Source organism: Typopeltis vanoorti, chromosome 22 (assembly GCF_054136105.1).
Source record: "Typopeltis vanoorti isolate ZY-2024b chromosome 22, IOZ_Tvanoo_1.0, whole genome shotgun sequence".
Taxonomy (NCBI): Eukaryota; Metazoa; Arthropoda; class Arachnida; order Uropygi; family Thelyphonidae; genus Typopeltis; species Typopeltis vanoorti.
Genome location: NC_143570.1, coordinates 28,058,885 through 28,086,658, shown reverse-complemented (window position 1 = coordinate 28,086,658; position 27,774 = coordinate 28,058,885). Strand labels below are relative to the sequence as shown.

General features: G+C 38.0%; 1 protein-coding gene across 2 annotated transcripts in view; it reads left to right on the top strand.

Annotated features, from left to right (window-relative positions):
- The window catches only part of LOC150094263 (toll-like receptor Tollo), a 151,524-nt gene extending 126,510 nt beyond the window's left edge, over positions 1-25,014 (top strand). For both annotated transcript variants that reach the window (XM_090411756.1, XM_090411755.1), the window contains exon 4: positions 19,064-25,014. In XM_090411756.1, coding sequence (XP_090267882.1) covers positions 19,813-23,415 — 3,603 coding nt within the window. In that variant the 5' untranslated portion in view covers positions 19,064-19,812 and the 3' untranslated portion in view covers positions 23,416-25,014. The remainder of the gene's footprint in view (positions 1-19,063) is intronic.
- Positions 25,015-27,774: the final 2,760 nt, after the last annotated feature.

The following is a 27,774-nucleotide window of genomic DNA, read 5'->3' as shown; positions in this document are numbered from 1 at the left end:
CAAGATCGGCCTGTCAGTGGTAGCTGGATCCTGTAACTTGACTTGTGTAGGTCAAAAGAGGAACAGTATTGGCCAATTACAGTAGTCTGGGAGATAACTGATGACCATGTTGAACACCGTGCACCCATGTCACTACACGATGAACATACGTTTTTTTTTTTTTTTTTTTTTTCACTCTAGAAAGGAAGAATTTTCTTGCCATCTCTTTCTTTAAATTTCCTTATATACAGTTACCAATCTGGGTGGGGAAAAATATTTTACTCTAATTAAATATGCATATTAAACCTGTAAACATTTTCATTACCGAAAATAGCATTTAAAATTATACTTTATTTTTATATATTTTGTAGTAATTTTCCCATTATTCTGCGAGTTATATAAATTTTTCAAATGAGCTAGATGGCGCAGTTTGACAACATTAAAAGGAATTGGCATTCAATTATTTGATATATGTGGATGCATGCTAAATTTTGGATGGTTGTTTATACTACTTACTACTAAAATATAAAGCCGTATCTGTAGTATTCGAAATATAAAGCCGTATCTGTAGTATTCGAAATATAAAGCCGTATCTGTAGTATTCGAAATACGTACTATTTGAATCCGGATTCTTCTATTTAAACTTTTAATCATCGGTAAAGTACAAGTGCCGCCAAAACGAGGGCCTGTAATTATAATATTGATCTATATAATATAAAACAAGGTGAAAGAGAAGTTTTATAAAATTTAGTTTTATCTTTTTTAAAAAATGATTTTAGTATCCATGAAACTTGTTTGTTTTAAAACTTTCTTTATAATCCTTAAGCACTTTTATTCGAATGTTCTTCTTGTACATACTTTTTGTGTTCACGTACTATTAACTTTACAACATCACTTGCATTGCAAATATATTCAGAAATGCGTAATCCTGGTATATGTAAACGCGAAAACTTCAAATTTTTTAAGGATTCGAAGTGTCGTGTGTCATCCCCTTCCCCTACTGTCAAAGACAGCAAGGAGCGAATATGGATACGCATAAAGTAAACATTATTTTCATAATCAGTAAAATAAAAATGGGGAGGAGGAAGAGTGGAACAGATCAACATGCATGAAATGTATGAATTTTATTTGGCAATATAAGAAGAAATGTATTTAATTTTTCAACAAGAAAAACTGTTTGAGTCAAAAAAAAATATGAATTATAAAATTCGTTGTAAAAAAATAAAGAATTGCGATAAAAAAATATTAGTTGATCACTATTTGATATTTTCCATAAAGCTGATAATATAATGAATACACCTATTAATTTTATTAATATATAACAATGCTATTCAAGAAACTGATTAGTAAAGTGCGCAGGCGCAAGAGAAATTACTTTTTTTTTTTTTTTTGAGAGAGGAAATGCAAACATTTTTGGTAGAATAGCTTAATTTATTTATCGTCACAAGTTCCGGGTAATATCTTAATCCCAATAATTTTCTTTAGCGAGAAATAAAAGAAAATCTTATATAAACCTAAAGAAAGAAAGAAAAAAGATAATGGAATTCATCCTCTAGCCTCCCTTAGACGATACAAAAGCAGTTCTAGAAAGGCGATTGCAATCTCATTAGTATGAGAGATCGCATCACACTGATAGAATTTCGTTTTTGGTGCTCTTGAGACTTTTGGCGTTCACCCAGTCTTCTTACAGAAGTTGCTTCGCTATGTCCTTCAATGGACGAATTACTACTCCACTCTAAGGGAAAATTATTTTTCCTTCAGCGTCGGAATGATTCTTTTTCCTTTTTTTTACTCTTTTGACTTTTAGTTTCTTTCGTTGGTGTAACCTGGAAGAAAATTTCAAAGATGTTCTCTTTGCTTTTTTTTTATTTATTTTTTTATGTTTTGGGGGAGAGAGAGACTTCTTTTATCAATTACGTTCTCCCTGTTTATTTATCCTAGTGAAGCAGACGATATTCAAAAAAAAAAAAAAAACTTTTCTGGAGGGAATTTTTTTTTTTTTTTTCTCTTGGACTATTTTCTTTCAATTTGTCTGACTCATAGTTTGTTTGTAAAAGGGTAAATTCTCTTTGTAGATAATGTAGTGGGAAGACAGCATCTCTGGGTCGCTAACTGCTGAAACGAAACACCCTATGCGACTTTAGATACAAATATACTGCTTATAAATAAATATATTATTTAAATTATATATTATTTAAATTATATATTATTTAAATTAAGGGGATATTAAATCCCACATTGTTTCAAAACCGAATAAGAAACTCAAAGATCGGAATCAAAGAGTTTCATGCCGAAACTCTATAGTACATAGAGTATAGTAACTATAAAAGTATCGGCGACTACTAGCGTAAGCTAAAGCACGTAGTACAAACTAAGGCAACTCGTAGCAAAGTTCTGATCGCTATTCTTAGTATTTCCCATAATGTAAAACCCATCTCCGGAGATGTTATACATTATGGTGGGAGGTCACTACCCAGACCGGTTTCGATCTTTATTGAGATCTCATCAGTGAGTAGCTAGACCAAATTAATACTAAAGGTATAGCGAAAAGAACTTATATACTTTGCTATACGAGTTGTCAAAAAGGTGCACCCATTAAGTTACTTAAATAAAGAGCTAATAGGCTTCATTTCGGCGATGTAAACATTACTTAAATTAAATCCCACAACTAGGGGATATTAAATCCCACATTGTACTATTCTAGTACAATATGGGATTTAATATCCCCTAGTTGTGGGATTTAATTGCCCTACTTTGGACTACGTGCTTTAGCTTACGCTAGTAGTCGCCGATACTTTTATAGTTACTATATTCGGCATGAAACTCTTTGATTCCGATCTTTGAGTTTTTTATTCGGTTTTGAAACAATGTGGGATTTAATATCCCCTTAATTTAAATAATGTTTACATCGCCGAAATGAAGCCTATTGGCTCTTTATTTAAGTAAATAAATATGCTTCTTAAAAGAACTGGGCGATGGACTGAGTCCTTGACTCTTTATCCCGTCATCTGAATGAAGTAAATCTGTGTGGATGGAGTGTTATTGAGCTAAGTAGCTCCAGTCATGGCTGGGTAACGGCAATAGCCGAGCCGCAGTTAAAATTTCATTGGCTACAGCATTGCCATTTGTTACCGTGGAAGTCCTAAAAAGGACTTTTGATTTGTCTCAGAGATCCCCTAAATAAATATGTCCTTATAAGGACTGGCTTAAAGGGGCGAAGCAAGAATGCTTTTCATCTTCCCCGTTATTTGTAGAGGACAGTGTAGGGATAAGGTGTTATTGAGCTATTAAAGCTCTGATCATGGCAGGAGGGTAACAGCAATAGCCGAGCCCCAGTTAGAACTTCATTAGCATTGCAATCCATTACCCTCTAAGGATATTGGATTGAATGAATCCTCTCTAAATAAATATGCCTTATCCTTATAGTCCTTATAAGGACTGGCTTAAAGGGGCGAAGCAAGAATGCTTTTCATATTCCCCGTTATCTGTATCTGTAGAGGACTGTGTAGGGATAAGGTGTTATTGAGCAATTAAAGCTCTGATCATGGCAGGAAGGTAACAGCAATAGCCGAACCTCAGTTAGAACTTCATTGGCTACAGCATTGCCATCCATTACCCTCCAAGGGTATTGGATTGAATGAATCAATCACCGCATCTCACGGTCGATTGTTCAATCCGACTTTTTTTTTTTTTTTTTTTTTTGCCTTCAAGTCGTTGGGTTAAAAATGTTTATGAATAGATGATTGGAAAAGGTAGGTTAAAAAATGATATATATTTATTATTAAACTTTTAGAGCCTAAAGAATTTTTAAACAACAAAACGGATAATATTATTAATCCAATCATATTTTATAGAAAATACTTAATTTCATTCACTAAAGAGCTTTTAAGAATATTATCCTTGAAATTGCCATGGTTTGTACCACACAAGCTTTGTCAAAGAGCTCGTATGTTCGTCTTTAAGTAGTGCATAACTAATGATGGATTCGCTTATGAATTCAATTTTTGACATAGCATTTCTATGGTATTCAGAGAGTTTTTATTCTCTAAGTTTCTGCCTGGTCTCGGATGAATTGCAATGGTTTGAAACAGCCCATCAGGCCAATGAGACTTAAGGCCAATATACGGGTTCCAAGGAAGAGTTTGTATTTTAAGAAGTGCAAACAAAGGCAACTTCAATACTGAAGTTTATATTCTCATAAGTGCTCTTGTAATTTTTCGAAACTTTTTATGTTTGGCTATAAAACATGACTGTATCTATAATATTCTCTATTATAGTAGACATTTCTTTAAGATACAATTTGAAATTTTTAATTAATATTGTAAAAAAAAAAATTAAGAGTATAAAATTCAGTCAATGACGGCCCTACTTTTAGTTGTATTTTTTTTTTTTTTTTTTTTGTTAGCTCTACTATGCGGTAGTACATCCTGTAATTTATTTATGCAGCCCAGGAAGTGACCTAACTAAGAGGCACAATGCAGTTCATAGACACGTACATTGCTTGGCTTTTGTTTAGCGTGTGAAACAACTCTTTCTATACTTAATAACTGAAACATACAGCTTGATGGAATGGGCTTTCAAAAGTAGTATACACGTCTTGACAAGAGGGAGCATAAGTTGAAAGGGATCTTAACTTCCCCGCTTTTGTTAACGTTGATTGAATGCTCATTAAAGTCTGAGATTTTTCCGTGAAAAACCCTCGCACGACATTGACTTTTGTGGGATGTGGTAATAATAGGTTAACACCACTCTGTTTTAACCTACTGAAACATTCTTGTTCGGTAAGTGGTAAGTAAAGTTTACCTTCCATGACACGTGATGTCGTATATGGACAGCGCGTGGCGTTAGTTGCACGCATCATTGTACCTTTCATTTTAGAAGAGTGCGCGTGGCACCCACCGCACGCTTGTACATTTCATTTTTGGTGTATCGCGTGATTCATTTTAGTAACGCTACTGTCTGATCATGGCACGAGATTTTCAACACATTATTGAGGCAAACCACAAGAAATATACATTATATGGATTTTTTTTTTTTATTTCTCCAAACGATCTTTTATTAACTAACAAAGCAGTTTTTTTTTTGTCTTTTTTGAAATGACAGATACTTGTTGTTTTTAAATCTTTATAGAACTTAACTGTTTTCTTTCTTTCTTTTTTTTTTTTTTTTTTTGAATCTTCTACAAGGATGTTAAATAGAATAAAAAATGTAAGCCATAACCTTTTACGCTTTACAAACTCGAGATAAATTTATCGATGAAAAAGAACCGAATAGCATCTACTGTGAAACGAATAGAAATGTATATTTGAACGCAAAGCACCAAAAAATTCACTCAGCACATTTTTTTTTTATCCATCAGTAAATTTATATTCTACACATTTCCTTCTTTCTCTTGGCTCCCTTTTTATATTTATATATATATATATATATAAGACGCCGCCACAATATATAAAAACCCACTACTGCAGACAAAAATCATCCGTCGTTTGATATTATTTTATACATGAGCGAGCAGGTTGTTCCATACAACTTAAGTGAGAAATACTTGAAAGAATTTGAACTTGTTACAAAAAAAAAAAAAAAAAAGGAAGAAAGAAAAAATCTTTTTAGGCCTCTCAGTGAATAGCAAGATGTCTTCTTCCTTCGCCACAAAATGGACAGTTTTCAAGTCGTTAACCGCACGTAGAAATAGCAATTTATAACCCGACACAGTTGTTTAGGTGTTTAAATTGTTTTTGATAGTTAATATAGAATGGAGATGCAGAAGGAAAGATCTATAGGGTTGAATGGGTCTACATATCAGTATTGCGAGCAAACTCTACGTAGGGATCCTTACCCGATCTGCTTCATCTATTGAATTCAAACGTTTTCTGACTGTAAATTTATATTGTATAGGTCTTTTATTCATCTGACCGGGTCTATTATTGTGCATGGGAAGGCCATAATGGATGAAACCCACTATTGTGCACCAACATTCAGTTTTAACAATAGTAATCGCTAAGGTTACGCATTGCTAGCTTATCAATGGAGTTCTGGAAGTCACAAGAATGAAAAAGTTCCTAACTTTAGCATCGACTCCCTGTTTTTCCTATTTTTTTTTTTTTTTTTTTTTTTTAACCCAGTCTCCCCATAGATCCCTTACGGACTTGGTCTTTGTTCGGGGGAAAGGGATTTGGAAGCCCACTATCGGCGACGGGTCGATGGTATCACATGACAGCGTTCTGAAAATCACGTGGGACTACGCGACCCGATCCCCCCCCACACACACACACCCGTTCCCCTTTCTTGCGCTTGTCTACATACCTCGTCTGCTGATCAAAGTGAGATAATCTACCGTACTAGCGGCACACAGACGGGTCGTTCGATGTCCCTCTCATTGTCCCTGGCGGCATGCCGGCTCTAGAAGAAAGTATGAGAGATCTAATGAGTGAGCCTCCATAATTGTATTTGCTCACGACAGAGGCCGCTATTATTCTCGCACCCGAAGCTCATTATTAAGTCTACTGTCGACTTTGGACGCTTTATCGGAATGTTTGATGTTGGATGCAAGTCGCACACCACCCCATTACATAATGTGGGCAGGTTTTTATTCTCCGGCCGTATGTGTGTTAATATATCTATTTTTTTTCTCTCTCTCTCTCAAGCTTCTCTAGGTTATTACTGTTATTATTTTTTAGCAGAATTGACGAGGAGATGAGAATCATTGAAAGTGTCATGTGACCTTATTGTACTAATCCTGACGAAAGGTTTTTTTGCCACCTTCCCCCCCTTTTTTTTTTAGACATGTAAGCTTGTTAACACCTGAAAATCAATCACTAGTCACGTCAGAAAGAAAGAAGGAAAAAACGGACTTTTCATTGTTAGAAACTGAAGTCCATTATTATATCACAATGCCAAACTTTTAAGCCTGAATCGGATCAGGCCCCAAAGCCGAAAAATTAAAAAAAAAAAATTGTGATAATCTCAAACATTAAAAGTTGTCCGACCTATAGGGTATTAAATACTGTGCAGGGATGGAAGGAAAGAAGCTATTTATTAACAATGGTTTAAGAATCTACAGCTTATAATTTGCGGATTATACATAAGAAAGGTTGATGCGAAAAATGAAAGGAGAGAGCTTGAAGAAATCTTCTTGATTTACCTTTAAATTATCATCTAAGATTTGGTTCTAACTTTGCAATAACCAATTATTCTGATACCCTATTAGTTTAAGGATGGGCTACATTTTTTTAAAAAATTTTTTTAACAGAATATTCCTTTTGAGCTCGGTAGTGGTGTTAATTATCCGCATAGGACCGATGTTCTAGCAACATCTTTCTCATAGAGTAATCTATTTATTAAAATTAAAAAACGTCACAAGGATAAAGTCGGTATTTGAGTGGCTGCGTTTAATCATGCTCGTGAATTTCCATTGTTGATGGGATTCGGGCCTCAAAAATGAGTAATTATATTTTGATGCACGAACAATACCTTGTATTCAACTTATCTCATTGCATGGCTTTTGTCAGTTTTTTTCGGTCGTAGAGGTTCCGATTCGTAGGATTGATCTATTTTCATCTAATGTCACTTACGCAAGCCTATGACACTGGATCCAGGGTTTCAATCTCTCTGAACAATCACACGGATGCAAAACTCTACAACCTCACAAAGTATCAGATATTTAGCGTGTTATTATGGAACGAAAACTCACATAAACAAACCACCCAACGACAGCTTCAAGGCGACCTGTATCAACCTAACTGGAAATAATAATCAAATTACAACTAAGACTTTTATGATCATTCAACAAGCAATATTAAAACAACGACTGTAATAGGAAGATGACAGATGGCCATTGCAGTTTTTCACGTGACCAATCTCGAACATAAAAACCCACGTCAACGAAGTACTCCATTTGGTAAAGTGTCTGAAATACGACCACTGTGGGAGTGTTTTTCTGACTGCTTCAATAAATCTCGTTATTACAGAAATCAGATCACCTCTCTTCGCTTAATCTGATTTCTTTTTCATTAACAGAAGCAAGAAAAAAAAAAATAATGACCCCGACCACTCATTTTCCTTAGGGAGAATCGCTCCCCATTAAACGCTAGCAAACTTCGCTAAGATCTAAACGCATGCAGTGGCGCGTGCAAAAAAAAAAAAAAGGGGGGGGGGGAGGTCGCACTCCCGTATATATCCAGCCGGAAAGAGCGGCTCTTCGGTTGCCCATCGACACTCCGAGTCTTATTCAATTACCATAGTCATTTACGCTAGAGGGAGCCGGACAGGAAGTTGATGGGAGGTGTCGCTGGTCATTCACGAAGGGCGATAATCCATTCCCCCCAACTCCCGTCTGCTCTCGACCACCACATCTCATTCCCTTTCTTCTCCCCCCCCCCACAGAACGAAAAAAGGGGTGAGTGAACACTATTCCTGGCGCTTCCTAAGTTATTTCCAGTTCTTCCAAACACGGTTTTTGCTAGTAAAATAAGCAGGTGTTAACTGTCGCCTCATTACACACCCAACGATGCGATACGCTGATATCACAAGGCTCGGTGTCGCCGCCCTTTGACACTTGCAGCCGCCTTGACCGGACAGATGGTTTAGCTGACCTTTTTTTTTGTTTAGCGTGGCATGTTTGCACAGACGTCCCAATAATTCTTGGGTGGTCACAAAGACAAAAATAAGATATCTCATTTTTGGTGTAGAACATGGAAATGATATTCAGTCTTAAGGAAGAGAAAAATAATAATAAAACCCTTAAAGATGCATTAGTCTAATACATCGATCGCATGCATTCATATTACCAGAGATGTAGCAACTTCTCTTGAGTGGTAATCAGTAAAAAGCTCAGGCCATTCAGACCACAATTCTACTAGAAAGTCGCAACTCCAAATGGAAGTTAGTTGCCAATAAAGATGGGATTCTATTGATTTATTATAGCACTGGCATCGTATTCTTCTTAAGTTCGTCTTGTTAAGACTGAGGGGGATAACTTTAAAAGCTTAATGGTTTATGACTTCGGGGAGTTCGTTGGTGTTCTTATTTTTAACATTGGCAACAAATGTTGAACTATCCGTACATTTCAAATGGATGGAGCGTGCGTTATGTTCTTCATAGCTTTCCCAACTAACAATTCATGATTGGAACATCGTTTTTGGCTCTCTTTTTTTTTTTAACGAGTCATTGGACTAAGCCAGAGCAACCACCAGCATTTTTTTTTTTTTTTTAAATATTAATTCTTCATTCGCTGGAGGTAAGTCTTCCTAAAGTGTACACTAATAATTCAAGCACATCTAAATGGGAATTTTGTATAATTTCCTTTAGGAAAAACTCCAATGGCACAATGCTACGCCATTAGATGTATTCCATCAAGCATTCCAGACCCACTTCGTTCTTTAATTTATCCCGTAGACATCTGTAGAAAGATCTAACATTAGAACTTCATCTACGTCAGATCGGAGTAGGGAAAGAGAGAGAGAGATAGAAGGAGAAAAATTTTCGCTAGTTACGCCAAAGTCTACTGTCATTTTTGACAGTTCATGCGAGCATATAGGTAGTCGTTTAGAGTGAGTCAGGGTATTGGTCATTAAAACTGCATTAAGGAACAAAAAGCACTCGGCGGCAGACAGCTGACTTTCTTATCAGTGTCTCCTTATCTTGTTTTGTGAAGTCAAGTTGTCTAATACACTTCTTTTCTCAATGATTCTCTCCCCCGCCTCCCCCCAGTCTTTTCCCTTTTTTTTGTTGATGGGTCTAACAGCAGTGGATTTCACGCGTTCATTTTGAAGAATTCCTTTTCTTGAAGCATTTCTTTTGGCAGCAATCAAGGAGAGTTCTATTAGTTTATTTTCTTCATTTTTTTTTAAAAAAAATACTTTTGTTTCTGTATACGAATGTGGCCAATACACGGGTTTCACCATAGTGCTGTTTTTTTTCTGAAATTTCAGAAAAAAAAGTTAACCTCTATTGAGGCTTTAGTTCGTTTTTTTCTCTGTCTCTCCTTTTCATTACTTATTCATCATTTACTCCTTTTGGCACGATTTTCTTGCTAAAGTCATTGCCGTTTTCATGATCTCTGCACTGCTTTGTGTCGTATGGATAACTTTTTTTCTGCCATTGATACTAACCTTAGTATTGTTCCATCATTTTAAACAATGAAATAAACATGGTTTGTTCAAGTTTTAAAGAAAATGAAATAGACATCGATTGCGCGTGATTTCGAACAATGAAATAAACACAGTAAACTCGAGCACACAGTGTTTATTTTATTGTTTTGAAATCGCGCGCAATAGATGTCTGTTTCAAATGAAACAGACATCTATTGCGCGTGATTTCAAACAACGAAATAAACATATGGTCGAGTTAGAAAACATGAAATAGACATCTATTGCGTGTGATTTCAAACAATGAAATAAACAGTTTGCTCGAGTTAAAAAAATGAAATAGATATCTATTGCGAGTGATTTCAAACAATGAAATAAACATACTATGGTCGAGTTAGAAAACATGAAATCGACCTTTATTGAGCGTGATTTCAAACAATGAAAATAAACACAATTTGCTGGAGTTAAAAAAAAAAATGAAATAGACATTGTGCATGATGTCGAACAATGAGATAAACACGATTTCATCGAGTTAAAAAAATATGTATTACTCGTGATTTCAAATAATGAAATAAACATTGGAAGTTTATTTGTTGCATAATCGAACAGTTGCAATAATGATTTTTTTTTTTTTTTACTATTACAGCGAGATCTGCTTTGTTTGTACAAGCAAATGCTAAAACTGAATTAAGAATAACTGAATCATTTAAGTGATAACTGCAGATAGGTATTATTTCCCATGAAAATGCGATTCGAAAAAATATTTGATAAATCAATTTAACTTCAAGGGTCTGATTTTTCCTTCATAAAATAGAAAAATCATATTCATGAGAAGAAAATATCTAAATCTTTGACTTCTTTTTCTTTATTTAATATCACACTGTAGTGTTTATTTGGTATTAAGACATTGGTAACATTAAAGTAGCTTTGTATTTATGCTTCTCTTCATAACTCAACGAACTTTTATTGAAATCATTCGGAATATTTTCCCACGTAATGTAGCCAATATCCCACAACCGAAACATAATTATTTCATAGTCCATCTTTCCCTATGGTCCCAAGCAAGCACACACACACATAAAAAAAAAAACACTATAATAAAATACAAATATAATTTACAATTTGCCATGTGAAGTATAACTCAGGAGAATTAACTGTAAATGTTATTTTCTGCACCAAATTCGTCCAGGGGAATAATATATATACTTAGATGATAAAACCCGGGGAAGATGAGTAAAATGGCGCCCATATGTATGATTAAAACGAAGCTGTTAAAACTTTCATAGCTTCAAGTGTGTTCGAGGTAAGCGTTGAATAATTGATGTCCGTGCAGGAGTTAATGCGAACGCTTGAACTTGTTGATATTTCAAATTTTCCTCAAAGGGGAGAAATAAATAAAATAATCCGCGAATCCTACGTCTTGAGTGAACGTGAGAGAGAGACAGAGATGGTTGTTGGCACAAGTGGATGAATTATTCACAATTGGTAGCCAGGAACAAAGAAACAGAGTTATGAGTTTAGACGTCTACCCATGCTTTATTTTAGTTCCCTGGTGGATGCTCGTCTAGACTCAAAAATGTGCGCGATTGAGAAACGCAATTAGATTATTTAAAAAAAGGTAACGCGAGTCTACGACGAAAATTAAATTAAAAAGAATTCTTAGGCAATAGAAACATTATTTTTTTGTTTAAATTTTCTCGTGACCACTAACTATCTGTGGATTAACAAACCAAACAGTACTAACTCATGTTAATCGAATCCGTTAGTTCTTGAAGTCTAAAGGGAAAATTTAATTGTTCAACTCCCTCTAATGTCTAGTTACAGGCGTCATGCACCTTTTTACTCATCCTGTGCAGAGATATAATGGCGGCAAAAGAACGACTAGTTTGCTTAAGGATCTTCCCTTTTTTTTTTGGGGGGGGGCGGCTTAATGGCCTGTCACTGCCAAGTAACTTCGGTTTCTTAGAAACTTGATACTGAATACGACAGGACAGTTAATATCCTATCTGTGTGTTGTTCGATTTGCCTGTTTTGTGAGGGAGGGATCTTTCTAGCCCCGTGTGAGACTGGCTTGATAAAAGTTACTCACATCTTAAACGGGATTGGAACCTAGGTCTTTGTCTATACCGACTGAGCTACAGAGGCTCTTTTGAGAGACCTTTTTTGTAATGTTATTATTGCTCATTGTCATCTACCCAAACACTTGTATGTTGCAAAGTATGGAGCTACGATTTCGGCGAGACTTATTTAACTGAAGCTAACACTCCTTATTCCTTTGTTATTTTCACCGTAAGCTGTGACGTATCTCCGATATTCTAATTCTGTACAAGCAGATATTAAAAGTACGATCATAGTCACCTGATTAAGCAACTCTTTTGTCTTACGCTTTGGATGGAAAGACAGATAGTAGTAAATGCAATTCTCCGAAACTTGACAGAGGAAATGACAATGAAGCTGGGGATGGGGGGAAAGTCGGAGGGGGAGGAAAGGATGGTTGCTTATCACTCGGTATGCATTCCGTCGCGTGGTCGACGTTACCTAGTTCTGTACTGATATCATAATGTAATTACATGGGGGATGAGGATAGGGGGGGATGGAAAAAAGCACGTGCTCTTAGAACTGCCTCACTTCAGTTCACGATGTCGCTCTATCACCCTAATCAGTGCATTAGTTGTGACTCTTGTCCTGCTACAAACAAAAGAGCAAATTGCTGAAGGACCAGTACACGCAGGTCTCCGTCTTCCTTTCCCCCCCCCGTACCCATCTCAATTCGGATATCTGGCTAAGTGCTCTTACATCTAGAGGCAACAATGCATTGTGCTGATGAGGCGTTCCCAGCCAATCTCGAGGGTGTGATGTATGTTATTTGCAGGGGGGGGGGAGAGAAGAGGATGCATCACGACTTTCAATGGACAAATCATTGAGAGCAAGAGAAAAGGGAGGGTTATAGCGAACGTGATCATCTGCTATTCCATTGGCCCTCTACTAGCAAAACGTAGCGCCCTTAGGCTTAGCAGGCCGACTTTAATCAACCTAACTGAGTTTTAAAATAATACATAAAACAAAACCCACTCACATCCTTGGCTACGAGAGTCCGTCGTGAGTACTACAGTATTCATAACAATCTCTAGAATATCCAGTCTGTCACGTAGAGGGAACACGTGAGGGAGAAGCGTACACTCCAAAGGTGTCCCTGTTGGTTTTCTATTATTTTCACTACCGACAATTTTCAGGGTGTGCGTTGGAACAAAACGAAGACGGGGGCCCTTTAAATAACTTTGAACATCAAAGAGCAAGGGGGAGAAGGGGGGGGTAGAGTACGAAATGTTGTAGAAAAACGGAGCGTTGTTGGGGTGTCATTGTGACCGGAGCGATCTTTGTGCGATGCCGACGACTTCCGTACCTTCCGGACATATAAAGAAAAGGCACAGCGGGCTAAATAATAATAAAAAAAAAAAACAGAAAGAAAAAGCTGCTGGCAGAAGCTGCAAAAAAAAGTGGACTGTTAGAAATAGAAGTGAGGACCATGGCAAATTGGCCTGATCGCTGAAGGAATACGGAGGGTGGGGCCGAAGAAACGAAAGAGAGAGAGAAAGACTGGCACCCAGGCATGCTAACAAAGCAGCTCTCCTGACGGGGTGTTGCGGTGCTGACGCAACGCTGACTGGAAAAACTGGTCGTCTCGAGCGATGTTATCAGATCGCAAAAACCTCGGCTGTTTCGCAAAGAGAAAAAGACGAAGGGGGCTCGCCAGATGCCATCATACCTTTCGCTTATCTTTACGGCGTTCCCTTGGCCAGCTGTGAACAGGGTAAATCTTTCTCTCTATCTGTCGATAACAGCATCATGCACCTTGAAATAGTCCCCTGCAGCTACGCGTGCAAGCTCACAGCGAATGGCAACAAAGAACAGGAAAGTAAATTTGCGGAGACCTGTAAGGTTATACTTTGAACGGCGGCGCGTTTTATTTAATCGAGGCGTTGATGACGTAACTGGCGGTTTACAACCCGCCTTGAGTAAGAAATCACGGCTGACCTCAAACTTACCTAAACAGGTAATCACGAGATGGCGGGACCGAAAAACGTGTTAGCATCGTCCAGACGCAGTTAGTCTGTTTAAGATACTGCCTTAATGTTTCTCTTTCTTTCTTTTTTTTTTCCTTGTTTTACTAAGGGGAAAAAAATCTCATTCCTTAGCTGCATGCATTCATTACCTTTGTTGACTCTCTCTTTCTCTCTCTCTCTATCCTCACTTTCATAAGAATCTTTCGGTATTTTGGCTGTTTAATGTTTTTCGGCGAATTTAAGTCTTGCGGTGCTTGCATTTAATTTTTATAATGATTTGCAGGCTTGGATGAATTTCTAATGGACTGCATCTTATTACAGTACCTTCAAAGCGATTACACTATTGGCATTAAAAAAAAAAAATACTCTGCTTAGTGGCAAATACCAATCCTAAGTCTGGACGCACTTCTGGAGTTTCAGCAAATTTGAGTTCCGGCAAATTTTTGACAAAAAAAAAAAAAGACGTACTAAATCTTTGGTTTAGGTCTCATATAGAGGTATGGTTTTTTTCACCCGGAAACTTGGGTTTATCGTCTCCCAGAATAGGCAAACCTGGTTTACATGATTACGGTCATGAATACGTCCCAGCCATATGCCGGTTCCAAGCCCGGATAAAATTTGGGGGGTCATTTCAGTTGAAAACGACTGAAAGGGAAAATCAGATCAATTCTTCATTTGAGAAGTCCTTATACATTTCTGTGAAATCCTAAATAGGAACTGAACCCAGATTTTCAACCCAAAGGACACGTTGTGCTTAGATCCTGACGTTCAAAATTAGTTCTGTCTGCTGATCAGCCATTAATCATAAAAAATAATTGTTTATTTTTGAGTATAAACGACAGTGTTTAATATTTTAATAACCATTCTGTTTTTTTTCCTTCAAATGTCTACTTTTTTATATTTTTTTATTCATTAAGTAATTGGCAACGTAAATATGATCCATTCTGTGCATGCAATATACATTGTCATGAATTAATGTGATAAAACCGCTAGAGGGAGTCTGAAATCGCATTTTTTTTAAACTATGAAAGACTGGCTAAGACTGTATAGAAGTGAGCTGTTTCATGGAACAGAAAAACAACAATGTTCGTCAAATTTCAACCAAAACAAACATGCATTAATTTTCTTGAGTAACAAAGCCTACTTTTTCATGCAGAAAACAACAAAACTCGTGCGTCGTTCTAAATAATTAAACCCCTTACCTCCACAACTTTTTGAAAGTACTTTGTGACGAGGTAAAGACATGAATATTTACAAGTATGGCGTCTTCTTCATGGTTGCTTTCCTGTGAAATAGTGATGAACCAAAAAATACAGTTTTCGAGTAGGTTTGGGATTTAAATTTGGCATTCTCTCGAATCCGTTTATTTTCGTACTATTTATTTATTAAAATTCTATTTATATTTCACCAAGGAAATACTGGCAGCCACATTACAAAGAGGGTTTTCTGTGAGATACAAATACAATACAATCTTTTTTTTTTTTTTTTTGTAACTTGGATAAAGTAGGCTTAGGATTGCGGCTAATCAATGTCCTTTTGATTAGGTGGTTTAGAGTCAATAGAAGCAAATCAAAGTACGAAGTTTGGGTTGGTTTACGTTAAGATCTCAGCAGTGTACTAGCTGAGGATGACAGGTTTATTACTGACGTACATCTCGACTGTCGTTTACGGGAATGGCGGCAAGCACGCGTCATTACATCCAACTTGTCACTTTCTTCCTGACTTTCTTCACAGGGAAAAAGCTGGCGCTTCTAGATCAACCACTTATTCGATGTCCAAGCTGTTTTACGGAGTTTGGGGTCTGAGATAGGAAAAAAAAAAAAAACCGTGCAAGACACCACTGTTTTACGGTGTGAAATTGTGCTGAAGGGTGATGGATTGAACACGGTGATGCATGGGAGGAAGTTAGTTGTCGGAAAATACCTGAAACATGACTACAGCATTGTTGATGGATACATGCTGGAAATACAAGGATGGATCGATCAGAAGGGAGATGCACTTCGTTAAGTTTTTATTAAAAGCCTTAGAACAATAAATCGCTTCTTGATGAAGATGGATAGGCCTCTGGGAAGTAGCGAAGGTTTTTCTGTATTACTTCGCTACTGTCATATATATAGTAGTTTATATTTCTACTGCCAACGTTATACATTCAACGGAGGCATGACGTCATCAGTTTAGGCTTAGTTGAACAGGTGTCTTCCTATGACAACAAGAGAATGCTTAAGTGTTTCTATTTTGGGGAAGGTATTCCAATTCTTCATTGCATCTGTTCTTTGTGAATGTCCCTCACAATGCGATAGATCTTAATACTAGAAAATACTATGACATCGTTTGTGAGGGACAGATCAATTTCCCCCCCACACACACAAATTGGTATTTCAGGCATTTAATCTTAATTCTCGATATATTGAAAAATAGGTAGCATAAAACCAATTGTGGATGCATCCACACATATTTGAGATATAATTTTTGTAAATATATAGTTGAATTTGGAGTATTGAACGATGCTGTAAAAATATCTCGCTGAAATATTGTAATCACAGTTAAAAATTAGGTCGCTAAACTATTAGCCAGTGTGAATAAAATCCAATTTAAGGACAAAGCCTTACCTTCCATTGTTTAAGTTCCAAACCAACTAATAATTCATTACTTGGATGCATCCCTACAGTGGAGACACCTATATTCTTTTAATTTTACAGTAATCTGTCAGTTAAAATTGTTTTGCTTATTATCCTCAATAATAATTCGATAGCTTCTCTATATTTAATTGTCTTTCTTCAACTGAAACATAATAAAAGTTATGCTACTCCCACGATGTCATTTGTCTCCAACTATTAATTATAAACTCACTGAGATTATGAAGAAATATTCAGTTAGGGTGAATGGGCCTCTTTTGTTAACACATCCCTTAACGGAGTAGAAATAGGGTAGATCTGTACGTTTAATGGCAATATTTGTGTACTTATTTCGTCCTTTGTTTTTAAGTAACCGGTGAAACTAAGAAGAATGAAAAGAAAGATTAATAGATGCTGGTAAGTTGCCTCTTACGGTGTTCGCCTTTTGCCTAACTCTCACAACCATTCCTTTTATAACAGTTTTGGCAATGCGCCAAAGATAAGGGTTTGTCTTATTTATGGGAAACTCGGAAAGAAAGAAAAACGTATTTTTAACTACAACTGTTATTTTCAGCGACCCCCCCCTAATTTTAGCAGCTAAAAATGAGGAAGCCATTTCCTTGGAAGTATTTCCCCTATTCTAACTTTCTTTATATTTTTCTATGTTCGCTCTTTTATAGATTTAATCTCTTCTATTCTCTCATTTCTTCTTTACATTCTTAGCTCGATCTAATGTTTTTTTAGGTATCTGGAGTACGTTTTTTTTTTTTCTCTTAAAGTTTCGATTTTATTTTATTTGCATCTGTGCTATCGACCATGAACTTCTACTGTGGTCATATCGGAGCCTGTATAATGTATTTATTAGGTTCACTATGTACGCTTTGCTTCTATTCTATCACAATTTAAAAACGTGCATATTTGGAAATATGTTTATGATATCAATCTATCCTCAGGTAAAATTGGAAAACTACTTAAAATCATCTATTGTTAACACTTGATGACCTTGACTAGCAAAACGAAGGTCGAATTTAGTGCTAGTCTGAGATTCTCTTTGCTGGCTGATGTTGGGGTTGTTCGCTGATTTGAAAGATTAAGCAAGTCAATTCGCTGACGGGAGATTCTGTGTCCGTATTCATTGGCAAATGGTGTGCTTTGAGCACCACCACCAATTCACAAGGATACTTATCTGGACATTAATCAAAATGAGTCTGGACGGTTTTCATCTATTCGTGGAGAATCCATCAGAGGAAGTAGAATGTTACGTGCATTGATTGCTGGAGACCGTTATTCAAATTAACAGTGTTCCCTGAAAATCTGTTGAGGGGGGGGGGGGACGACAACCAAATTACCAACATCAGAAACATTGCATTCAGTTGATTTACAATCTAGCGAAAAGAGAGCGAATGTAGTCTCTTTCACTCTGCCAGACTGTTTTCAAAGACTTCCCGTGTTCTCCTCATCCTCTTCGTTCCAGTGCAGGAAGCTTCATTAACAGAAAGAATAAATCAACGGCATATCCTGGAAAACAGCCAAATTGTGTATCTCATCTTCCCACCTTCCTAAAAGCAATGTTCGTTGAATTCATTTTTTTTACACTTTTCCGGATAGACAGATGAATATTTTCCACGACAAAACGTAGAAAATTTCGACAGTTTTAAAATAATCACTATGAGTAGGCAGCGCCCCCTAGAAAAGGCAGTCACTGTTTACGAAATATATTTCGTACGTTGAATAGTACACAGACTATCCTAACTCCAAATAGGCTTTCAACAATCGTTTTATTGTTGAAATCCCATAAGGATGCTTGCATTGATAGGTGGATCATTTAAACTAGATACGTGCGATTAGTACGTAGGAGGTATTCTTAATACAGAAAAAAAAGAGTCAATGAGTGTTTGTATTTTACTTCAATGCTTCTTTTAACAGCGACACCTTTCCGCTCCCTCCCGTGTTTGTCATTTACTGATGCCTTTTACTATAACGACTCCTGAGATGAGGGAGGGTTCAAAGGTGTGTTTGGAGCGAAAGTGGCCAGCTCTCTTGTTAAACGGATGAGATAAAAGTGCTAGCACGCGGCTTTCTCGTTTGTATTCATTGTTTCATGTTTCCTGCTTCGCAAGTTCCGTCTGGTTTTTACTTGGCTCGTTTAAAAGTTCTCTACACAGGTGGTCTGCCGCCACCAACAGATTTCCACACCTAAACACGTCCAAAGAATTTCTGGATTGTAAGCGGTTGGCTTGTGACACCGCTGTTATAAATGACGCCTTTTTCTCAATGCTAAACTTAAAGTGCTTTTTTTTTCTTGTTTTTCTCTTTGCAGGGAACGAGTCGGATTCGTCACACGCAGGTGAGGGTGTTGTCATAAGTGAATCCGTCGTCCGACCGGCTTGTTGGATTCGTTGGTTGTCAGCAAAGCATCTCTAAAGGGACTTACTCGTAAAGCTGAGTGTGTAAGCAACCAGGCGGAGAGGTCATCTACAGAACCAACTTTTTGGCGTAGTCAGTTAGCATTCTTCCTCCCTCCCCCCGCTACATCTCAGCAGCGCCCTCCCGTCAATAGGAAGTGAGCCTGACCTTCGAAGAGAGAACTCCGTCATTCCTATCACTTTGGTCATACTTCTGTAGCAGCAACACAGAGAGAGTCGTTAGGAACTACGGTCAAACCTCCCCTCCCCCTTACGCGCGGCAGGACCGCCAACCTTTTACCCCGCAGGAAACTGCCCAGTGATGAATGTGGTTCCGTGCCGAAGCCATGCCACCGCCAGTTCTCGCTGACGGCGTGTGAGACCCACGCCACGTTTTGTGTGTCAGCGGCACCTTCGTCGTCGATAGCCGTTCGCCGGTTCTTCCCCCCTCCGGTAAGCTTCGATGTCACCTCGCTTCTGACTGGAAGACGACTAGCTGCGTTGGAGAAGTGTCGAGTCCGTGACCTCCTGTCGTCCAGCAGCCGGGAATGCACCGTCTCACTGTCGGAGGTGTGTCCGCTTACTTCTGATGCTGTGCGGTCCCGTAATGCGCTTCGCCGTGAGGATCCGTCGGTAGTCGAGCGACGTTCTTGTGGGATTATTAATGGCTTCGGATTACAAGGTCATGTATCGGACGAGGAAGTGGGTCGCGGGGATCCTGGTGGTGTGGGATCTGTGTGTGATACTGCACGCCCTGCGATATGTCGCACCCGAGGATTGCCACTGGGAGTCGGCCAGGACCTTCGGTAAAGACGACGGTGTAGCCTTGACGTGCAATCTCCGGACTATCAACGGCGCCTTCGACAACACGAACTTCAGTCTCATCCAGGCGGAGCACACGGTAGGACTGACCCTGCGGTGCGAAGACATTCTGTTCGAGAGTTCGCTTTCGAACAACTCGTTCGATCACTTGCGGGAGTTGCGATCACTGACGATCGAACGATGTAAACTTCAGGATCTCCCCCCGTTGGCGTTCAGTGGCCTTTCCGAACTGCGTAACCTCACCATCCGGACTCACAACACCGAGTGGGGGGAGTTCTCCCTCAGCCTACAGACGGACTCGTTGTCGCACCTCCGGAAAGTGGAGGAACTCGACCTTAGCTGTAACAACATGGAGGGCCTCCCGCTGGGTGTCTTGTGTCCGCTGCGGCAGCTGAAATTCCTGAACTTGACCCACAACGATTTTCCTGATGTTCCTAGCGTGGGACTGTCCCTGCGGAACTGGGGTCGCAGCTTGTGTGAAGTCGACGTGCAACACCTTGACCTTTCACACAACAGGTTAAAGGTTCTTCCTGACAAGGGATTCGCTGCCGCCAAGGATTTGCGTGTGCTGAGGCTGAGTCACAACGGCATCGCCCGAGCAGAGGAATCCGCTCTCTTTGGATTAGGTAAGCTGCAACTTCTCGATCTCTCCAATAATCAGATTGTCGCCCTTCCGCCTCCCGTTCTACGGCCCTGCGAAGAGTTGACGGAGCTGTACGTACAAAACAATTCGGTGAGTGTTTTACCGCCAGGCCTGTTTAGCAGTCTTCAGCAGATGCTTATTCTGGACCTCAGCAGGAACGAGATCACCAGCCACTGGCTCGGAACCGACACGTTTGCCGATCTCATCCGTCTCGTAGTGCTCGACTTGAGTCACAATCGCTTGACCCAGATCGATTCGTTGATTTTTCGTTCTCAGTACAGCCTTCAGATTCTGCAGTTGCACCACAACGAGATCGAGAGTATAACCGATAATGCCTTCTCTGCTCTCTACAATCTGCATACTCTCGTCCTCAGCCACAATCGCTTATCACGAATCGATCCTTTCACTTTCAGCGGGCTGTACATAGTGAGCATGCTTGCCTTGGACAGCAACGATATTCATCACATCCATCCAGATGCCTTCCGGAACACTAGCGCCCTCATGGAAATCGCATTATCGGCGAACAGGTTAACCACTGTCCCTCAAGCCGTCCATTCACTACAGCTCCTCCGCAGCCTCGATTTAGCCGATAATCAAATCCAAGATATTCACAATGCCTCGTACCAAGGACTCGATCATCTCTATAGCCTCGTTCTCAGTGGTAATCGCATCGGAAACCTGTCGAAAGGAGTGTTCGAAGACTTACCCTCCCTCAGAATTCTCACTCTGGCGAGCAATCGCATCCAGGCCGTCGAACAAGGGACTTTCGACGATGTCTTGTACTTGCACGCGCTACGGTTAGACTCGAACTTCTTGGCCGACGTGAATGGATTGTTTAGTAATCTTCACGATCTTTTAATGCTGAATATCTCGGCCAATAGGATTGCCTGGTTCGATTATGCCCTCATTCCTATAGGTCTACAGTGGTTGGACCTGCACGAAAATCTCATTGAAATATTGGGAAATTACTTCGAGCTCGAAGCGGTGCTGAAACTGCGAACATTGGATGCGTCTTACAATCGGATCATAGAAATCGACTCATCGTCTCTTCCCAATGGGATCGAAATCGTATTTATTAACAACAATAACATCAAGACCATACATCCGTTCACTTTCATGGGTAAACCGAATTTGACTCGAGTCGATTTAACACGTAATCAACTGGAAAGTTTAGAAGTGAATGCTTTTCGACTCACTGAAGTCCGCAACCGTAGACCCCTGCCGGAGTTTTCAATATCGGAAAATCCTTATTTATGCGACTGCAATATGGAATGGATTCAAAGGATTGGATCACTAGACGAGTCCAGACAATATCCGAGAATGGTGGATCTTGAAGATATCGTATGTCAGCTGTCTTTCAATAGACGTCAGACGGTGGTATCGTTGGTGAAGGCCCATTCTTCCCAGTTTCTTTGTAGATACAGAAGCCATTGTTTTGCTCTTTGTCACTGCTGCGAGTTCGATGCTTGCGACTGTGAGATGGTTTGTCCCGAGAATTGTACTTGTTACTATGACCAAAGCTGGAACACCAACATTGTTGACTGTAGCGTGCAAGGTCATAACTCAGTGCCAACCAGAATACCCATGGATGTGACCGAGCTCTATCTTGACGGTAACGATATTCTGGCTTTGTCCAGTCATACGTTCATTGGTAGGAAGAATATGAGGGTGTTGTTTTTGAACAATAGTAATGTCCACGTGATCAACAACAGAACGTTCAATGGGTTGAAATCGTTGCAGATGCTCAACTTGAAACACAACAAGATAACGGTTCTACATGGATTCGAATTCGAGCGGCTCTCTAACCTTAAAGAACTGTATTTATCTTTTAATCATCTCACCACTATTGGTAATATTACTTTCTCCCCCTTGCGGTCATTAGAGGTACTACATTTGGACCATAATTTCATCATGGAGTTTCAAGTGTGGCATTTGAGTCAAAACCTTCGTCTGTTGGATGTGCAATTGTCCCATAATCCTTGGGTGTGTGAATGTCAATTCGTCGGCGATTTCAGCGATTGGCTCCAGTTCCACGGTGAGTTTGTGCGCGACTTATACGCCCTTCACTGCGTCTATAACGAAACCACAAGCCTAGCATTGGTGGAATTCAACATGACCACTTGTACGAACTTCAGTGCCACCAGTTATGTCCAGAGCTTTCAAGTTCAGGAATTCATGCCGCTCCTCATCGTTATTTCGTCCTTGTTCGTGTTATTGGTGTTCGTTATCGTTCTTGTGTTTGTGTATCGCAAGCAGATGAGCGTCTGGTTCTTCGCCAGGTACGGCGTTCGCCTTTTTAGGACGAGAAGTTCGCGAGTCGAAGAAGAAAAGTTGTTCGATGCCTTCGTATCGTACAGCAAGAAGGACGAGGTGTTTGTGACCCAAATCCTCGCTCCCGAACTCGAGTGCGAACACTTTCCGTACAGGCTGTGCCTTCACTATCGCGACCTGCCCGTCGGGGGTTATCTGTCGGACGCAATCATCGAAGCCATGGAAAGCAGCCGACGAACTCTAGTGATCCTGTCGGAGAACTTCCTCAGAAGCGAATGGTGTCGATACGAGTTCAAATCGGCACATCACGAGGTCATAAGGTCTTGCAAACACAAACTGATCGTCGTCTTTCTCGGCCATCTGTCGCAGCGGGACCTTGACCCGGACATTAGGTTGTGGCTTAAAACAAATACTTTCATACGATGGGGGGATAAAAGGTTTTGGGAAAAACTGAGATACGCTATGCCCGACGTCCGGCACCGTAAGACGGAGAGGTGTCGGAATGACATCAGCGTAGCTGTGCATATATGACGGACGAGGTGGTCACTAGTTGATACAAGCGATCTAAGTCAAACTACGGTTAATGGCGGCTGGAAGTTGGTGATAGGTTTCAACATACCAGAGTTTTCTGAGGGCTTAAATCTTGTTAAGAAATGCTTCGATAAAAAAAAGACTGCAAATATATACTTTAAAATAAGACATTTATTGTTATCTCGTGTTTTTTGGGTTCTAAGACTATGAAAGGTAAGACGAGCTTAGTGAAGATATTTAAGAATATTTTTTAATTTCTTTTGGGATGCCTTGTAAACAAGTTTGCATTTAATTTATAAGTTTTTTATATTTATGAATGTGAAGACGTCTGTATTAGCAATTACAAATCACTTATGTATACATTTCTCATTTCTTTTGCTACACTTTCCAATTCTATGAAGACATTCCCCAGTATCGTTCGCCTTCTGTGTTTTCAGATACTTTCCTATTATTTTTCTACCGCTTCGTATCAATACTTAATTTTTAAAGCCAATACTATGCCTTGTCATCGATAAACACTGATTTTTTCTTTAATGCTTATACTTTAGTGTGGAGAAAGCTATGGGGTTATAGCCATTATCCGCTGAAATCTTAAGAACTTGCAGAAGCCTTCAAAGTTTAATATTTTTATTCAGGTGAATGGTCTAGTAACGCCAGTATAAATGAAGTGATGATAACAGAAATATATAAGTCAGTATTTAAATGATATAAATGTACCATAGTAGACACAATAGTAATATTACATATAGTATTTTAGGATACGTATTTTTGTAGGAAAAAAAATTAAACACTGTTTCAACTCCATCCTTAAATATTCCCTATTTCTTCATTTAATACTTATCGGAATAACTCCTAAGATATTCTAAAGCAATACTTTCCGAAAGCCTATTAAAAAAAGCTGATTTTATCCCTCCTTTTTTCTGTTACATAAGTATTTTAATATTATGACAAATAATTCTGAAAATAACAACAACAAAAAAAAAAGCTAAATCAGTTTCAATGACGTCATAATTGTTTCAACAATTAAGACTCGCTTTTGAGACTGCGCAGTCGCAAACACCTTACAATCTATTTCTCTTTGTAATTTTATTCAGTGAAAAATTAAAGGAAATTCTACACAATGACTGTATCTAACATGAAGATATATATATATATATAAGATGTTCAAAAACAAGATCTGTTGTATAGTGTACAGTTCGTATGAGAGAAGAATGTGTTTAAAAAAAGGTAATGTAACTTTTCTTTCATTATATTTTGATATAGAAAAGCACTACTCTATGAACTAAAATCTATTGGATTTCTGTGTTAATGTACAGCTATTTGCTAACCTATGATAGAAATGTAATATTACTGTTACTATGACAACACGGTTTGCCCTCAGAAATCTCTGCTATTTAGTGTCTGTTTCAAGTAAGAAATGTAAATAGTTGTAGTGTGTACAAATAAATGATTGGTAATTTATGCACTCAACGGACACATACACACACACGTGCCCACACACTCAATTTATACATTGACGGAAAAAAAAAAAAGAACTCATACTGCTGTGATGCCTCTATGCACCCCCCTTTCTATTCTGTGGACAAGGAACAATCATATCAAGTCCTTCCTTTAAAAGACGGGAGGATTAAGTCCTCGGACCATAGTTACATCCTGAACTAGAGCAATCAATTTTAAATATAAAAATACTAGGCTTAATTAAGAAAAATTTAAATAAAAAGTTGCTATATAAAATGTCTGTTATTTTTTTATTATTAATTAAACACAGTTCATTGGGAACATTTAATTAATATCACATATTAAAGGAAACCTATCCAAATTTTTCATAATATAAATATATTTAATACAACTAAAAAATTGTTTTGTGCAAATTAAATTAGCTGTTATATTTGTTAGAATCAATTTTGTGGTTAAAAAATCAGAAAGTATTACGCTATATATACACTACTAGTGCACATTTTCTATTGTTTGCAGATAAAACATTAAAACGAAGCCAATTTTATAATCACAAAGCACATGGAAACCACCTAATCACATGACGTGTGTTGAATGCAAACAATGTACTGTGTTAAAAGAATTGGCTTTGATTACCCCAAGATGTTAACTTGGATATCAACTCGTTCCCTTTCCTGGCAATCTAAAATGGAATCGAGTGTTTCTATACAATGAACACTTCGCTGTTTACAGAGCTGCTATGGCAACACTTATTTCAGATCTATGTAATTGTTCTTCAGTATAATTTGTTTGTCTAAATAAGATGAGAAGACTTTAATTTCACTTGTAGCTAATATCCTCCAGGGTATTTGCATAGGAAGCGTCACTGAACATTGCTAAACATATCATAATCGCGGGGATGAGAGCTAGCTCATTGTTCATCTTCCACGGCTATGCAATATTAGCTGGACTTCGTGTTTGGTCGCTTGCAGTTTGACTACCTTGATGTTTCAGAGATTGCATTGTATTCAAGTCGCAATGCGTAATAATTTAGTTGATGGGATATTACTTTCCACTTGAAATGTTCTACGTTCGAAACAGCATCTAACATTTCGCATTTACTTCTCGGCAGTGTTACAATTAAATATCACAATTCGATTATATTTTAAAGTTTTTTTTTTTTTTTTGTTTTAATTCTTAATCGAATTTAACGTAGCTTTCTTTTATCATTTTCGTCCTATTCTATTTAAGATGAAGTAACTCATCGCGTATTAACTTAAATTGAAACTTGCAGAGTTCAAACAAACGTGTTTTAAATGAATTATTTGAGAGAAAACGCCATATAGTGCATAGACGAATTTGCTTAGTTCCAAATTAAATGAACTTTTACAGACAACGAGCTAGCAAATGGTTATGTAACTCAAGATGCGCATAACAGTGTTAACAAGCAAATGTAATAAGATAATAAGATGGAGATAGCGTATCTACAAAATGAGATCCCAAATCGGTTTACAAAAGGAAGGACGAAACTCGGCTCTTGATGTAATATAATTTCTTAATATAATGAAATTGTGCAAATAGTGACTCGTTTCTAAGAGATGTATATTAACATGCATGCATTTACTTGTTAGGAAATCCGTACTAGAACCGACACAGTATTGTTGATGCCTTGAGGTACTTGCCGCATTCAGTTATTAGCGAGGTTATATATAGCGCAGAAGGCCTGATTCAGTAACACGGTATTTACAATTCTGCATTTTTTATACATAAAAATATAAAACAAAAATGGTTAAGTCAGTCGCTAAGCAACGCCATTGTTGGGAGTTGCTTAGCAATTTAACAATGAGAATTAAATGAACTATCATTCGTTGTATTAAACCAACAATGCTTTTAGTTCCGATTATTTTCCAATGTTGATTACCGTCTCTAATGATACATCTTTTGGTTTATGACGTCATAACGATCAAAAAGATCTGTGTTACCCCATGCGATCTTTTTGATGTGGAGATGTACAGTTATTTTGCAATCATTCCATGAATATTCCTTCGCATTCACTAGAACACCTAAAGTGTCTTAATGTTGCCATAAATATAAAGCAAAGGAAGCGGAAATTACACGTTGTAAATCATATGACAATACACTATTAATCACCTCTTTCAGCACTTTGGTCACACACGCTAGAGGTGGGAAGATGAAAGCGAGAAAATTTTTACCTCCAGGTGGATATATTCTAACAGGAAACGTGTTAATGTTATGTACTAGTTCCCCACATCTCCCCAAGATTATATGTCTGCAGCAAATAGGACACGTCTACTTGCTTAGGGCAAATTCAAACATCAGTCCCGAATAGCCACTGCACACGCATACACTAGTTACCTATAGGCTATCTATTCTCTTTGCTTACGTCTTCTAATTTCTTCCTTGGGAAATTTATTTGAAAACTCAGCTGGATGTTGAGATTAGAGTGCCTTCCCCCCCCCCCACTCGAATATATAAGGAAACTCCAGAATTCTATTAGCAGTCGCATTGAAATATCAACTAATTTTTGAGTACCTTTTAATGTTGGTTCCTTTGAATGTAACCAAAAAAATAATAATTTTTTATTAGAAACTAATAATCAAAAATTATTATCTATTTTAAAAACATAAAAATTAATCAAATGCCTTCATGCAAAATATTTTAACGAGTCTTAACCTCGTACACCATTTACATTTTTTAATAATAATTCTATAATAAAAGAAATCCATCAAAATTTAAATCATTATCATAACCTCTTCTAGAATATCTTTGTTTGCAGTAAGATAAAGCGTTCAATAACCCTTATCTGGATGTTTATAGATAAGGCTGCAACGGGGCCCGTTTAAACTTCTGTCTCGCCTGAGTTTTAATCTGATGATCCAGTTTGATATCCCGCCGTCAATAAAG